Source organism: Glycine max, chromosome 11 (genome assembly GCF_000004515.6).
Source record: "Glycine max cultivar Williams 82 chromosome 11, Glycine_max_v4.0, whole genome shotgun sequence".
Lineage (NCBI taxonomy): Eukaryota > Viridiplantae > Streptophyta > Magnoliopsida > Fabales > Fabaceae > Glycine > Glycine max.
This window is the reverse complement of record NC_038247.2, coordinates 2,600,753-2,617,427: the sequence shown is the minus strand read 5'-3', so window position 1 is coordinate 2,617,427 and position 16,675 is coordinate 2,600,753. Positions and strand designations below refer to the sequence as shown.

General features: G+C 33.8%; 3 protein-coding genes across 4 annotated transcripts; all 3 read left to right on the top strand.

The window, feature by feature from the left end:
- Nucleotides 1-2,337: 2,337 nt before the first annotated feature.
- On the top strand, nucleotides 2,338-3,289 carry LOC100800788 (ethylene-responsive transcription factor 5-like protein). Its single transcript, NM_001317437.2, has one exon. It carries the CDS (start codon nucleotides 2,391-2,393, stop codon nucleotides 3,219-3,221), a length of 831 nt encoding a protein of 276 aa, NP_001304366.2. The 5' UTR covers nucleotides 2,338-2,390; the 3' UTR covers nucleotides 3,222-3,289.
- Nucleotides 3,290-7,097: 3,808 nt separating this feature from the next.
- Nucleotides 7,098-10,267, top strand: LOC100819109 (nudix hydrolase 8). 2 transcript variants are annotated; one of them, XM_003538703.5, is made up of 9 exons: nucleotides 7,100-7,316; nucleotides 7,531-7,811; nucleotides 8,024-8,089; nucleotides 8,236-8,373; nucleotides 8,539-8,616; nucleotides 8,751-8,801; nucleotides 8,918-8,952; nucleotides 9,282-9,390; nucleotides 9,776-10,267. In XM_003538703.5, exons 1-9 carry the CDS (start codon nucleotides 7,175-7,177, stop codon nucleotides 9,965-9,967), a joined length of 1,092 nt encoding a protein of 363 aa, XP_003538751.1. In that variant the 5' UTR covers nucleotides 7,100-7,174; the 3' UTR covers nucleotides 9,968-10,267. The 2 variants fall into 2 exon arrangements, with proteins under 2 accessions (XP_040862515.1, XP_003538751.1); XM_041006581.1 differs by lacking the exon at nucleotides 8,539-8,616 and having other exon boundaries at nucleotides 7,098-7,316.
- Nucleotides 10,268-11,571: 1,304 nt separating this feature from the next.
- LOC100797619 (UPF0326 protein At4g17486-like) lies at nucleotides 11,572-16,371 on the top strand. The gene is made up of 5 exons (NM_001254282.3): nucleotides 11,572-11,812; nucleotides 12,024-12,278; nucleotides 14,583-14,870; nucleotides 15,166-15,246; nucleotides 15,735-16,371. Exons 2-5 carry the CDS (start codon nucleotides 12,119-12,121, stop codon nucleotides 15,878-15,880), a joined length of 675 nt encoding a protein of 224 aa, NP_001241211.1. The 5' UTR covers nucleotides 11,572-11,812; nucleotides 12,024-12,118; the 3' UTR covers nucleotides 15,881-16,371.
- Nucleotides 16,372-16,675: the final 304 nt, after the last annotated feature.

The window sequence follows — 16,675 nt, the reverse complement described above, 5'->3', positions numbered from 1 at the left end:
CTGGGTGGTTTTACTCTTAATATAATTACATTTTCTATCTCCAACTTTTTATTAATTGACAAATTTTACATCCAATTTTTATTTTTATTTTTGTGCTTATTAATGAAAAATGATTGAAGGTAAAATTTGAAAGTTTCTTAAAAATTAAGATGAAATATATCAAGTTTAAAAATTAAAGATAAAATTCATCAAAAATTAAAAAATTAAAAATACAATTAAGCCTCCTATTAACAATTACTTATTCGGAATCTGATAACAAGTTCTATTTGGGCCGGCCCAACAGACAAAATATATGGACATTACATAGCACATTTCTCGCAATCTTCTAACATAGAATGCTACTCCTGATTCAAGGAATCCCTCGCGACACATATGACATATCAAACCAAGGCTTTGAGAATATTTTTCTATTACCGTCCCTCACATCCTACGGTTGCTTATGGAAATTATGCTTCCCAATACTATAAATAAATAACTAAAATCAAAGTACACTATCTATTTTGATAATTTTATTTCAGCATTGAAGTTTTTTCCCCCCAAGTATTTCTACCACACACTGTTTGGACAAGTGAAGGATAAGAATCTTAATTATCCGTGCTTGGCCTTAATCTTAAGCTTAGGCAGAACATTACTTCATTGGCTATTTTCAATCATAAATAATTTAAAATAAAGGAACGATGTTGTAAAACTAAGGAAGAGCATGTGAAACTTGCATGTATCTGTATCGGAAAAAAGCTTTCTAGGAATGGAGGTGACTTAAATCCAGAGCAATCATTTAAAGTGTATTTTATAACCTATCGAATGAAAGCTTTTTTTTATTCATGTTTGGGGCACGTCCCTCCGCAATTTTTACAGGTCGGATCTTTATGCAGTATCAAAATATTCCATCATATACGGTAAATGTCATTGTGTTGTTAAGTTTATGTTAGTCCTTCATGATGATTAATGGTCGTACCGTAAAGTGATCATTTGATCCAACTCTGAAAGCAAACTGACCTAAGCCTCTTTTATGGACTTGATGCATGATAACAGATCAGAATATGATCCCATCTGGACCAAAACACAACCTTTAATCTCATGCACGCGACCACAGATGCGAAAGATGGAAACATGATCTTGGACTAGAACAATATCAAAATTGAGAGGGTCTAGTAGTATTAACAAAACAATACAATATTCTTAGACCATTACTTCATGCTTGATCATAATGCGGAAAAAGTCAAACTAGAAACATTTGGCATCAACATTATAAGGAGGTCAAAATAACAAAAAAATATAGAAGAAAGCAACATGATCCAAATCAGCCATGTGCCATGACCATCGTAGATGACCATTCTAGAATATGTTATTTAATTTTCTTATGACTGCGTCTAATCATTAATCTCTAACTAATATATTAATAGTTATATTTATATATATTACACTACTTTTTTCCTCTTCTCTTTCTTTTAAGTTTTAACAACCACAATATGGATAGCTTTTACGCTTTTCCGAATTAAACATTTTACAATTAATAAATATATAAATAAACTTTGCTTTTACGTTAAGTTTCGCTTCCTTAAACCTAGCCAAAACTCTAGGCTTTGTTTGTTTTGGACTGCACGATTTCCTCAAAACAAAAATCATCTGAAAGTGTGGTTGTTCAATTGTTTGCACGAGTCCACCGATCATATGCACGTCTATTGTAAGCAAGAACCTCAAACTTTAATCTTCTATGTTTATTCACTCAATTTGACGTAGTTTAATTTTTTTTTATGATGCACATGCATATTGGATAAGTTATCTAACACATGTATACTGAATCTGATTATTAATTAACATTATTATTTTTTCGAGATACACTAATATAATATTAAGTGAAGGAGTAGAACAACGTAAGGTTAATATATATAAGTATATATCCCCTTTAGAAAATATAGATAATTATATACTATATATATATATAAACAAGTTGTCTTAATAATTTGAAATTTTGATTTAGTTTAATTGATTTATCTTCAAACAGACAAAGGAGCGGGCGTGGACAAGGACAGCAGAAGCCAGAAGGGAAGACGCAGGGAAGAATGGTTGAAAAGTCAAAGAAACTGTCGTTGACGTGGACAAGGTAGTTTGAAGTGAATTGGGTCGGATTCAAGTTTAACCAGATTACCAGATATGAGTCTTAATAAAGTTAGCGGGTCAGGTTTCGGATCTTATCCAACAAAATTAGATCCAGAGAGAGGGAAGATGATAATAGTAATTGAGAAGGTAAGTGGAAGGTTCCTGCTACAATGATTGCGTTGAAAATTAAGCACCTTTTTCTGCTATATATACCTTTTCCACTCTCCCATCTCACTCAACTCACCCTCACATCTTAACATTTCTAAAGCTCCTTCTCCTCTCAATATCTCATGGCAAACGCTCTTGAAGTCTCTGCTCTCAATCGCATCAAGCTGCATCTTTTAGGAGAACTCTCTCCCCTCACCCAATTTCAGGAACCAAACACAACCTCCCTCTGTTCCCAATCTTCAACTTCCGATTCATTCACCACAGTTGACCAAATCTTCTCCGAATTCCTCGATTTCCCAACTACTACTACTTCTTCCACAGAACAAAACCAGTTTTCTGCATTCGAGTTTGAGCCAAAACCCGAAATAATTGAGCCACAATTGGAATTCAGTTTTCCAACCACACGCTGCAAATCGAGTCGAAGGCCGTCGCTGCAAATCTCTCTCCCGAAGAAGACCGAGTGGATCCAATTTGGAGAGCCCGAGGTTACCGAAACGGTGTCGCAGAGTAACCCGAACGCGGAAGAGAAGAAGCACTACAGAGGAGTGCGACAGAGACCGTGGGGGAAGTTTGCAGCGGAGATCCGGGACCCGAACAAGCGCGGCTCCAGGGTGTGGCTTGGGACGTTCGACACGGCTATCGAAGCCGCCAAAGCCTACGACCGAGCCGCGTTCAGGCTTCGCGGCTCCAAAGCCATCCTCAACTTCCCCCTCGAAGCCGGCGCCGATGACCGCAAACGCCAAAGGGAAGAGAAGGTGGAGCCGGTGCTTGAAGTCGTCAAGAGAGAAAAGATAGGGGAATCCGACGTTAGTCTTATTAAGAATAATCCTTTAACGCCGTCTAGTTGGTTAGGGTTCTGGGGTAGTGATGCAAACGGAATATTCACCGTGCCGCCCTTGTCACCGTTATCTCCCCACCCGGCGTTGGGTTTTCCACAGCTTATGGTTGTGTGAAATCATTTTTTTTTCTTCTTTCCTTGTCGAATATGGAGATAATTTATTCATTTATTTATTATATTGAACTCCTATTGCTTTTGCCTATTCTATCTATTACGGTCAGTATTCCTCTAAGTAAAATCCATTTAATATTGGTCAACGAAGCAACATTACTAGCTTCTTTGTCCACAAGATTCACCAAAACCATATCATAGATTAAAGGAAACATACATGCCGAGACTTGGAGACATGCAATACATATATGAAATTTACTCATCATCCAATACAAACAAGGAAAAAAAAGATGCTTCTAATTAATATTGAAGATACACCTTGAAACAATATCATATATATTTACATGCCAATATATATATATATATATATATATATATATATATATATATATATATATATATATATATATGTAACAACGAAAGCGTGCCATGAATTAAAAATGCACCGAATCTGAAGTGAAAGAACAATACGATTCCATTATTTACATAAGGCTTGAAGTCAACGAATGCAGGAAAATTAGGCGTGGAGCAATCTCAGAAACGCTTGCAGGTAACAATCAGAGGAATGGCACGAAACGTGTGAACAGAATATGCAAGGTCCATGCGAGAGGCTTAAGATCTCAAAAGATTGCATTGGTGGTTTCCCATTATGGAAACAGAATCTCGAAAGATAAGAGTAACTGCGATTGTCACGATAGTTGTTTACGTTTGGAGAACATGATCGTGACGACCTGAACACGAACTCAAAAGAGATGATATTCCGTGAGAGGTGGAATTTCATGATCTGAACACGTGCTTCACAGAATGCGATTGTTACTGTTTTATGTTCTCGTTTGTGTTTGTTAACTGTGACTCTACAAGTTAGCTAGAAGTTACCTAGAGTGATCGCACACTTTTAGCTGAAAATTAGTCTCGGCTCTCAATTCTATTGCGGGCTTCAATCCATGAGAGGACAAGATTTGAGAAAATGGAGGGCTTCCAAACACTAAACATATTTTAGTTTAATTCCCCTGTAATGTAAATGTACAACTTTTTAATTTTTTAATACAATCTGTGTCTATTTTCAACTCCATGGCGGCCAATAATGTTGTTTCTGTGTCTCATCTTTATTCAAAACTCAAATTTGAGATGTACCCCAAAAATAAATAAAATCTGATCCCAGCATGCATGGGTGAGGGTCCGAATATTTACCCATCCATCAGATTCAACGGCCGGTTACCTGAACTTGGTGATTCTTTCATTTGGTTGGATAGTTTCATGATTTTTATATTTTTAATTTATATAGTTTAAAAGTGGTTTTTTTAGTTCATATAATTTATATTTTAATCTTTATAATTTAAAAGTGTTATTTTTAGTTCTTATAATATATATATTTTAATTTTTTTTTAATTCCTATAATTTGAAAGTCACATTTTTAATCTGTATAATTTGTATTTTAATTATCTTTTAATTTTTATTATAAAAAAATATAAAAATAATTAGCTACAAATTAATTATAAATTATTAATTATTTTTTATTATAAATTATCTTATGATAAATTAGTTAAGAATTATTGGTTAATATTTTTATAGTTAATTATAATTGATAATATTATTTATATTTTAATGGTAAGGACTAAAAGAGAATTAAAATATAAAATATATGGACTAAAAAGATCATTTTTAAATCATAGGGACTAAATAAGAATTAAAATATAAATTATAGAAACTAAAAAAAAATTAAAATATAAATTATAAGAATTGAAAAAATCACTTTGGACAAAAAAATAAAAATCTTAAAATTATAGGCATCAAATAAATAATTTAACGTTAATTTAATCGTGCTCGTATGATTGTGGTTGAAATATACCATGCCTAAGCTTGGTCAAAAAGGCTTTCTGAATTCACGTGTTCATTCTATCCACGTAGTAAAATATAGAAACCACGTATATATATTGTACATTAGTCAGATAAAGAGATTGACCACTTTCTTCTAAATATGTTTAGTTGAGAGACTTAAAAATAAAAGTAAAGTTGAATGCACGCAAAACATTAACCACAAAAATCTAAATCCCAACCGAATCATGATATTGTTGTAAGCAAATATTCAATTGTTCTGAAGGTAATAATGGAACCTCATATTGATTGATTAGCAAGGGTATCAACAGCGATAATGGGTGGGCGTTTACAAAGGCTAAATAATGAATAGAGTCGCATGTGGCATATATAAGGTGTGTCTGGTCACTGATCGATCTCTGCCCTCCACCACCACCAAGTGTTATTCAGGATTAGCTCCAGCCTGGTTGCTCATCTTAGTCGAAACTCGTATATTTAAAGGGAAAACTTATTTAATACGAAACTGATGAAAGCAATACTCAGTTTGATTAATTGTGTTATAGAATTAATATATTCATTTTGAATATTGTTATAAAATATGATGATAAATACTGATTCCAATTTAAGTAAATTGTATATTTTAATATAACTATATTCCATTACTGTATGGAATTACCGGGACCAAACAACCCAATTTGGCTGGATGACTACCAACCATATGATTGATTTGTCCGCCAATGCCAACTATGCACTAGGCTCACTTCCACGAAAGTTTATCCTCAACTAGGTTACTTGGCCTTTCAATTCCTAAAATCATGCAACCATCATTTTCACAAGCAAAGACATGGCGTATATATAAAAGATATTTAACATAACCAAGAGCTAATCTTATGTACGTATAACATAACTTACATCTAATTAGTTTTCTTAGTAGAATTGGCAATATGATGATGAAAAATTGTCACCTCTAACTTGCTATAAATATCTAACTGCAACCTTCGTTAATTAGGTACGTACACACAATAAAATATTATTAACCCATAGGAGAGGTGTTTAAAAACGACATGGCTATCGGAATAATTCTTATAATCAAATATGAGGTTATGGGCTAACATCTTTTAATAATTGTACTCGATCGTTATTTTTAACGGAAAGCACATTGAGAGATTTAATTAATTATTATTTTAAACTAATGTAATGCAATATAGAAGAGTAAATTAGTAAAACAATATTTATATTAAATTGTTATTAATCTATATATAATTTTGTATCGTAATTACGGTTCAAACTCGAAGTTAAAAAATAAACAAGGGTTCAAAAAGCAAGTAGCTAGCATATTCTTATTTTCATATTTGATACGGTGCAGATTTTGATGACGTGTGCATGCAGCATTCTGGCCATCCGGTGCTATTGCAGTATGGCACATGTTCAATTGCTCACTGACTAGACCTTCCAACAACGTTTTTACCAAAAATTAAAAAATGACCTTCCAACAACGTTCCCGCATAATAGTGATCCCTGTCAACTTTTTTATTTTTATGAGTCTCTTCCCTCTTTTTTTTTTCTCACTATGCCAATTAACTGCTATAAGAATATTTCAGTTTAATAAATAACGATCCTTTTAGAATGCGTGGATAAATAACTGAATTAAAGCTTTTTTTAAATAATTTTTTTGGTCAAATTTAATCATGCTATAAGAATATTTCAGTTTAATATTTCAGTTTGATCAGGGAGATTTATTATTTAGTAATATTTGTTGTCTGTGACATTTTTTAGTCCGGACATTTTTCATATGACTTAAGAGATTATTAGCACCCAGATTTTTCACCGACCCCAACAATTTAACATTTTTCTAATGATGAACAAGAAATGAACCAAAACTAGTTGATACAATGTGGTATAATGCTGGGGTGAATCAGCCTGCTTTTATTGCGTGCCCCGTTGGATTATCAAGCTTCCTAAACATGGGAATGAAGTCATAGTACACTACGAAGGACGATGCATCAATTGAACGTGATGTTTTTTTAATCATAGTACGTTACCTGCTAGAGGAATAAAGTAGTCTTAAATTTAGGTAAAGTTTCTCATATATATTCACCTTCAACTTTTATTTCGTTATCAAGCTTGGGACCTCTGATATAGATGGAGCTGAAATCCTTAACTTCCAATTCTGTATGCACTTCGGAGTTTGTCCATGTGGGAAGAACAAGAACAGGAACCTATTCCTCTTTGCTCTCAAATTTCAGGAGCGTTAGAGTCTCTAGACAACTCAACTGTTTCGGTGGTAACAACAAATAGAGCCTCACTCATTGGATTTTCTTTCATTCTTTTTTCTGATTTGCCCATTAGTTGTTGCATGTTTCTTTTCCTGAGTATGTGTATGGATAAAAACAAGGCTGGTAAAATTTATGTGTTTTGTTTCATTAAGGTGTATCTAGAACTGACATTTTGCTAATAATTGGTGCCGGGTTTTAATACTATCTCATCTTCAATTTCAGGGTTATTTCGAAGGAACAACGAAGCCTCGAATAAAATTTACTTGGCTGATAAAGCTGTCATCAGTTCAGTTGGCCCACATAATCTTGCGGCAGAAACGAGTTTTCATCATATTAATGGCACAAATGGCTCAACTTCTAGTTTGTGTTCCAGAAATCTGAGAGTACTTGATGCCTTTGATGATGTGTATGAGGGGGTTGTTATTGATTCAGACCGGTTACCAGACAACCCTTCTACCTTCGCAGCTAATTTGCGTTTTTCTCTTTCTCATTGGAAAAAGATGGTAAAACCTCTGGCCATGTTACTCTAACCATAAGAGAAGCTTATATATAATGTAACAGAGAAATGAAAGAGCTTCTTATTTTACGATGTTACTGCTCAAGAAATCAGAAGACATGAGTATTTTCAATTTGATTTTATTTGTGACTGCATTCGTTGGCTCATGAAAGCATTGCCAATAGTTAAGTTACATAAAGAGTTATCTGATGATTGCAGGGGAAGAAGGGGATTTGGCTTAGATTGCCATCAGAGCAATCTGATTTTGTTCCAATAGCTATTAAGGTATCATACTCATTGTTTGTTTACCCTTAGAAAATTCATTGGCTATAAAAATGTCTTGTCAGTTGTCATCCAATTTATCTGTATTCAGTTCTTCCACTGATATTAATTGTTGAAGAGTTGTTGAACCTATGACTATGAGGTGTCAGGAAGGCTTTCGATACCACCACGCAGAGCCAGGATATGTGATGTTAACATACTGGATTCCTGAAGGACCTTGCATGCTTCCAGCCAATGCATCACATCAAGTAGGAGTTGGGGGATTTGTCATCAATGACAGCAGTGAGGTGTGATTGCTTTTACTACTAACTGATACTAGTTGAAAAACAAAGAAAACAAACTAAGTAGTTTATGAGTTTTTTTACATGATCTCAAACCGTTATTAGCCAATTAGTTGATTCATGCAATTAAGCACTTACGTAAATATAATTTCATGTTATAAATTTGTAAAGGTGCTTGTAGTCCAAGAGAAGCAATGTGCTCCTGCAAATCGTGGTCAATGGAAAATACCAACTGGATTTGTTCTTCAGGCATTTAAATTTTCATCTTCACCCAATTTTCTTTGAGGCTTTAGAAATAAAAATAGTGGTGGTGTTAAGTTTTGCTTACGTTACATTTTATATTCCAACTTAAATTCTTTACCACTAGTCTAAATTTTTGTCAGTCAGAGGAGCTATATGCCGGAGCCATTAGAGAAGTGAAGGAAGAAACTGGAGTAAGGCTGCGATATATTTCTCTGGTGTTACCAGATATTGAATTTATTCATGTTGTATAATATAGTATTATTACGTAAAGTCAGTTTTCTTTTATTGCTTGTTGTCTATGTTGCAGATTGATACTGAATTTGTTGAAGTCATAGCATTCAGGTAAGAGCATAATTCATACTCACATTTATGTAATCTCGAAATTTTAAATAACTTTTTAATGATTTTGATTTCTGTGTAACTTAAATCCTGTTCGCACAATTTTTTCACCAATTCACTACGATGTGATCTAAATTGAAAGAAATTCATTACCTGAAAATTTTCTCTCGTAAATCAACTAATTACTGAGTCCAGTGTGGTCAAAGGGCCTGTTTAGCTACACGTACACTACTCATGACGTTGTTAATAATTAAAATGTGCTACAAGGTTTTTAATTGCATCGTAATTTTCTTAACCATCAAAGATTTGATGAATTGCATCCTCAATTCCAGGCATGCACGTAATGTGGCATTTGAGAAGTCAGATTTGTTCTTCATCTGCATGTTAAGACCCCTGTCAGCTGAGATCATTGTTGATGATCCTGAAATAGAAGCTGCAAAGGTTAGATAGTCTTACTCAATTACAAATGAAAGAAATAATAACGACCAATTAAGATCAAGTAACTATTCATTCCCTTTCTCTCAATCTCCGTATTGAAGATAAATTACACGTACACTATGAGAAATATTAGTGCATTGCATAAAATGAATAGTGTAATACTGTTCTTGCATTTAAGACACTTGTTTGTCATTCAGTTGTTACACTTTTTTTGTTACATGCAGATATAATAGTGTGATACTAATCTCATTCTAGAAAATTGGATTTGAGATGGGACAATTAAAAACTGATTCTTGTTCCAACTTCCGACCATGGTTTTTGGTTTTCTCATGAGGCATGATTGTTGTTTTATTAACTTGGAATAGTTGGTGTGGTGTTATATATGCAGTGGATGCCTCTAGTTGAGTTTGTAGAGCAACCACTTATCCAAGAAGATTCTATGTTCAAGAAGATCATAGATATCTGTATTGCTTGTCTCGAGAAGCGTTATTGTGGCCTAAATGCTCATCAAATGGTTTCCAAATTTGATGGAAAGTCATCTTCCCTGTACTATAATGTCATCAACTGTATTGGCAGTTAAATTAAAGAGCTCAAAACTCAAAGCATGTACAAGTAAAAATTTGCTCAACTTATATATACTAGTACTAGTAGTACTCTATTCTTCTCAAATATCAGCACAGGTTGATACCTCATACCTAGGATAAACACTATACTTGTTGAGATGTAACCGAAGTTTTATTCCCAACGAGCATGCGTAACTGTCACACTTGTTCAGTTGTTCCCCGGTACTGATGATGACCCCGCATCACGCCTTTTGGCAGTGGAATTTTTTTTATCATGCTCCGAATTAAGCCAAGCAATATGATTGTTAATCCATTAATTATCCGTGTCAAACAAAATTTTAACTTTCAGTACTATCAAGTAAGGTCTTTGGGACGGACGTGTATTGATTCTTCTTCAATGTCGATGCCTTCAAAATTCAAATAGAACAATTTGGCACCTGTAGCGTCATGTTCTGCTATAGCAATTGCATTCACCTTAAAATTGCCAGTGAATTTGGAGTCAATATGGCGAAGAACTTGGAGTAGGTTGGCTTCTTCCCCCAACCGGAGAACGACAGCATCATGCTAGATTTCAGAGCTTCATGCATAAGCAAGAAAATCCAACAGATCATTATTAAGCTTCAATCATTTTCAAACCAAAATGGTTGTCCATGCCTTACAATTTTGATTGAACAAAACTATGTAACATCATTGGGGCTATCACGCAAAATTCGAACAGGTAAATTATGAGTAAGTCTACACTGTTTCCAATAGATCAGTCTCGCATATAAATAACGAGATTTTTTTAAAAAAAAAAAAAAGGCGTAGTAACAACTAAGTGAGTGGTCCTTAGAAAAACAAAGCCACAAAAGAAAGTCTTGCATATTTAAAATATTTCACTGTACCCAATACTTATCATATGTTGTAATTTTTATTTATATTTATAAAAATTTCTAAAATTTTATGTGATTTAATATATGAAACGATATTTATCTAAAATTTTGTGTGTTGTCCTCTTTGATTTCAGGAAATATTTTTATGATATGTATCATAAAAAAGATGAAAATAAAAAAAATTGTATAAGATATTAATTATTTAACGATCAAATAATTAAACTATTAAACAAATGATACGGTTTTAAGAAAAAAAATAATTTATCTATTTATTTTTATATTATAAATTTAAATACATAATTTGAAAAATAACTCATCCTGTTAATTAAGCATTTTCAATTTTGTTTGGAGATGATTTCCATATACTATTCTGATAACCATTTCGAATTATCTATTTTTTTATCTTTATTTATGTACTTAATTCTTTAACTGTATAATTCTTTCAAATTAACTCCTTAAACTGAATTTTAGTAGTTTCTATTAAAAAAATATCAATAATCAATAATTAAAAACAATATTGTATCACAGTTTAAATTAATTACTATAAATTTAAAATATTACTTATATGGCAAAAATATTTACTTTTTATAAATTTAAATTATAGAAAAATAAAGAATGTAAAGAATAAAATCTTAGATTGACAGTGGTATAATTTGTTGCCGTGTGACTAAACTATACCCTCGCGCAAAAATAAAAAGTTGTAATAAATAAATCTTACTAACAGTGAGTTATAAATTCAGAGTTCAGATATCGAAACTGTCAACTGTGATCGTTAAAACGTTAGTGTGAAAATAACCTTTGATAGTTCAGACACGACACATAATAGTTGGCTGCTAAAGAATAATTGCGGCCAAGCCACTAATACCCAAACTCAAAGCCATAGCCATGGCCACCCTAATTTCAGTTTAGGAACGTTTCATATCCAACTTTCACTTTCACTTTCACTTTCACTTCCACATCTAATTCCTGTTCAATTTTCTATCCCTACTCGTAAGTTTCTCTTCCTTTTCTAGGGCTTCTTTTCTTCCATCCTGCTCTGCATACATGCAATGCTCACTTTTTTCGTTGCAATTTCCAAATTTTTGTATATTTTTATCAAATTAAATCCTCACTATTCAATTCCAGCAGAGGATTTAAGGAAACATGATAGCAGAAGCATTGAATTGAATATCTTGGTTTTAATTAATTGATGCTTTTACAGGTTTATTCTATTGGCAACGGGAAGAAGATGGGGTTGTGATTTGTAATTGGAGAACTGTGTGAAGTGGAGGAGGGAGGACACTTTCCACGGCCACAATGCGGTGGTTTCCGTTGAGTACTACCTCAAACTCGGAAAGAGAACGGAATAGAGAGAACACTAGTCGTACTTCGGTGTATCTCAATGTATATGATCTTACTCCCATAAACAATTACCTTTACATGTTTGGCCTTGGAATTTTTCATTCGGGTATACAAGGTTTGTGTGTCTCTTTTCCTTACACTTCCTTTGCTCTTATTCTCTTATTTTGAACTTGTTTCTGTATTTTTCTGTTCTTTGCTTATTGTGGGATGTGCCGTGATATCAAGAAGATTAGCCGGGTTGAAGGTTAAACTTACGAAAGAATTTAACTAATTTACAGTTTAAAACAACAAAGCCGTGAGGTCTGTTACATGAATCACATAATGTCACATGGATCATATGACGGCATCTGGCTTGGTTAAAAACCAATCTTCAAGAATATTCTTGGTCTCTCTCCTCCTTTCACGGGACTAAAAACCATTCAATTTACTCTTCTCACCCGTTAAGAAAGAGGATTGTGTTAGGCTTTCGATAGCAAACATAAAACTCGCCGATATAATGAACATTAATTTAAAGTTTACCATTACTAGATAATGTTATGGCACAATATTTGATGATTGAAAAGAAAAGGAATAAAGGGTAATTCAAAACAAGGCAGATACTAGAGAGTACATTATTAGACAGTATCGTGCCGTGTATTGTATTTTCTACGATTTGGATTGCTCGGTGATGTACCAGGCATTCTTAAAACTTTTACTAAAGTAACTGATTTATTGTGACTTTGCTCCCATATTCGCTCTGTATTCTGCTGTGATTTTTTCATACTTGTGTTTTCAACTTTTCGTTCCTCTCTCCCTCTCCTTGTTGTTCTTCTAAGTTAAAGAAAGTATTGCTACACGCTTTATAATTTATCTATCTTTGGGATTATTGTTAATTCATTGGCAAGTGCACTAAATTGTCAAAAGTAATAAAATAAAACGAAAATTCGAGTGAGTCCACAGAGAATGTACTTAGATTGGTTTATATCCAATTTTTAATCAATCAATTGAAGAGAAGAAATGGAGAATTTAAAGAAATTATTAAGGATAGACAAATTAAGATTAGAAAAGACAAGAAAAACAAACACCTTTTAGATGCAAAGGTTAATTCACAATGCAAATGTATTGGGCCTAGCATATCAGTAATGTTTTTCTATCTAACATTATTCCAGTTTTTACCCATTCAATTCACTCAATCGAAAGAATCTAATTTATCTATTTTCTCTCTCAAATTTATTTGTAAAGACAAAACAGTAAATTACATAGAGATGCATGAATAGGCTAAACAAAATATTTTATTCCTAGACATGATTCATTTAGATGCTCTTTCTCAGTCCTTTAGCAAATAAACACTTTCCAATGCCTAAGTTCTAAACAGATGCATAAGTATGGGTAATTAGACCACAATCAATAACAATAAGAACAAAAAAGGAACAATAAAACTTGCATTAAATTAAATAGATAGCAGGGGAGAATTAGTTTGGCTGCTAGGCTCCCAACAATGGGGGGTTTAGCCTCTTATGGTCACGAGAGGCTTTACACTTTAGGAGTTAATGAGGATGGAAGAAGAAGAATAGGGATGGAGAGAGAAGGAATGGCTATAGAGTGGAGGATTTTCCCTATTAGAAATGCTTAGGCTTTGGATGTATTCAGTAGATGAGTCTTGATGTATTTTTCTCCTTTGCTTCCTACTCCTTTTATAAGCCTTAGTTAGCTTAAAATTCACGCGACCTCTCACAACATCTGTGCCTTCTTCTAAGCTTGGGTTGGCGAGCGAGGCATCGCACTGGACTTGTCTTGCACGCTAAGCGAGATGTTCCAACTTCAACTTCTTCTTCAAGACTTTTTCTTTAACTTTCTTCATCAATTTACCTCCAAAGCCCTTGTAATTTCTCTTTTTTTGAATCTTGCTGGTTAATAATTAAAATCTTCATTATTCTATTAAAAACAACAGTAAAGTAGAGGAAATCTAACCATTCTTATCTAATTTGACTATCAATTAAATCTAAATTTCGCAGTTATCAATTATTAATGTACTTAAAGTCTTTCAATGATGAATATTGATCTATGCGCCATTTTCAATCATGTCCGTTTACTAAAAGCTTAGCACATTATATGTACAGTTGTTGATGGTTTTGCAAATGTGTAGTTTAATAGTTTAAAGGACGACAAGATTAAGTGACTTGTACCTTCCTTGTTTTCTTTGGTTTTCTGCTCATTTTCTATTATCACAATTGTCTAGAGGCTAGTTACTATTGTTCATATCTAAAATGTGCTTTCTGGTACTGTGACTAAAGTTGGTTACAAGTTCTATTTTGAATATAGTGACTAGGCTGGAAAGAACTATATCCCCTGAACAAATTGTTGACAAGGAGCTTGGATGTATTGTTTTGCTGTTTAATACCATCTCGCAACAACTTATAGCTTATTGGTTTCTGAACAGTGCATGACATTGAATATGGCTTTGGAGCACATGAATATCCAAGTAGTGGTGTGTTTGAGGTGGAACCTAGAAGCTGCCCTGGCTTCATCTTTCGACGATCAGTGTTGTTGGGCAGCACTGATATGTCTAACTCAGAATTTCGAGCTTTCATAGAGCACTTGTCTGCAAAATATCATGGAGACACTTATCATCTTATTGCCAAAAACTGCAACCATTTTACGGATGAAGTTTGCCAGCATCTAACAGGAAGTCCTATACCTGGATGGGTAAATCGGATGGCTCGTGTAGGTGAGAATCTTTCTACTTGCTTGTTGTATGTAAATCATAATTTGATTTTTTTTTTAACATGTATGAGTAACGTACTGGTATACCACCTTCCATTCTGCCTCTTGGTTTTGTTTTAAGAAGATGCGGTCCTGCCTGCACCAAATGTCAATTTCATGTTACAGTGGAAATAGGTTATATAAGAGTTTGATGGGACTAGGGACACAAGCATGCTTTCAATTGGGCTTTATTTTGTGAATCTGGTGATTACGCCTACTAGTTTTGTTCTCATCTGATCATGTGTGGTTTAACATTTTAGGTTCTTTCTGCAATTGTCTTCTGCCAGAAAGCCTCCAGGTTGCTGCAGTTAGACATCTCCCTGAACGTCTTGCATTTGATGGTAAGATACAAAGATTATATAGTTAGTCAAATTGGTTTTGCAGTCTATGTGTCCTTTCAGCTAGTTTTCATAGGCTGACCAAGAAAGTAAATAAATATCTATTACAGATAGGCGCATAGACTACATAAGCCTAATATGTTTTCTATATATACAGTCCATTTTAATACCTATGGAAAAGGTTGAAGAAAACATGCACTTCATCATGAACCCAGAAGTAACCGGAACTCTATTTTTTCCCGTGCAAAAATATCCATGGAGACATGTTTGACATTTTAAAACACCTTGGTTAATTATTGAAGTATTTCCTTTTCAATTCATTCAATATCTCGAAGAGATATCCAACGAAATTTATCTTGGTGTTTTGTAAAATATAGATTTGTTGTTTGCATAGTTCATTGGATCTTTTAGTATAATGGAATCTTGCCTCTGTTCCATACTTTATATTAACTAAACCATGAGAGGAAGGATCTAAATTTCCGTCATTGCAGATGATGATGGATCAGCATCTGATGGTCTTTCTGCATCCCTGGAGGGTGAAGAGGATGAGTCCAATCACCATTTACTAACTGGACCAAATGGTGATGTTGCCTTTCTAAAGGAGAAACCAGTTAGGCTGGCGCGGGAGCACCTATGATATTAATTGGTTTACCTTCTGTTTTGTATTCTTTCTTTGTTCTCTTGGCTTGTACCTATCTATGATCCTAGATTTGAGTGCAACGAGTTTCTCAACTGTAATATTTAAGACTCAAAATGCATGCTTTGTAGAACAAAGACGATAAACTGTTGTATAATGTCCTGTAAGTGTCAAAATGGACTGGTTGTTCTGTAGAGGCTATTAGGAGTACAAAGAAAATCTGATTGAATTATTCCTTTGCCAATCCATCCTTTTTGTCCCTCTCGTGGCTACCACTAAGTGTCCACAATGTTGTAGTAACGCACAAAATGACAAATTCATGTAAATCTTCTGTTTGCACTTTTTATGAATAATAAATATCATGAGTTGTGATTTGGTCCTGCATCAGTTTAAAGTGTCACGCAAAGGTGGATGCTCTATTTTGCTTTTGTTATGACAACTGTTCTAAAGATAGACTCTTAAGTACGAAGAAATGGGACATGCTCATCCGTAAGTTAAGTGCTGATATTAATTTTGCTTATGTCCTGATTTTCCCCATTCTTTCTTTATAAAGGCACTCATCTAGTTCTTCCTTCTTCTGCCTCACGAATCGCTCCATTATGGGCATAACCCTGATATATGAGTTCTGTATTACTCAAAATTAATGACTTATTCATTTGCATATTTAGTTCATTCAAAATTATTACAACGATTTAGGTTTCATAGTGAATGATAAGTTAGCGGAATTCAACGACTTTGGATTGTTAACATGCATACATCTTCCTTCCTCCTAGGAAGCAAACAAAACACTCCACT

Bases quoted from the DNA above. Each gene is read 5' to 3' on its own strand.
- LOC100800788 (NM_001317437.2), top strand. From the start codon at position 2,391: ATGGCAAACGCTCTTGAAGTCTCTGCTCTCAATCGCATCAAGCTGCAT.
- LOC100797619 (NM_001254282.3), top strand. From the start codon at position 12,119: ATGCGGTGGTTTCCGTTGAGTACTACCTCAAACTCGGAAAGAGAACGG. The intron at 14,871-15,165 runs GTGAGAATCTTT...TTAACATTTTAG, and splicing joins AAATCGGATGGCTCGTGTAG to GTTCTTTCTGCAATTGTCTT. The intron at 15,247-15,734 runs GTAAGATACAAA...CCGTCATTGCAG, and splicing joins TGAACGTCTTGCATTTGATG to ATGATGATGGATCAGCATCT.
- LOC100819109 (XM_003538703.5), top strand. From the start codon at position 7,175: ATGGAGCTGAAATCCTTAACTTCCAATTCTGTATGCACTTCGGAGTTT. The intron at 7,812-8,023 runs GTAAAACCTCTG...TGATGATTGCAG, and splicing joins TTTCTCATTGGAAAAAGATG to GGGAAGAAGGGGATTTGGCT. The intron at 9,391-9,775 runs GTTAGATAGTCT...TTATATATGCAG, and splicing joins CTGAAATAGAAGCTGCAAAG to TGGATGCCTCTAGTTGAGTT.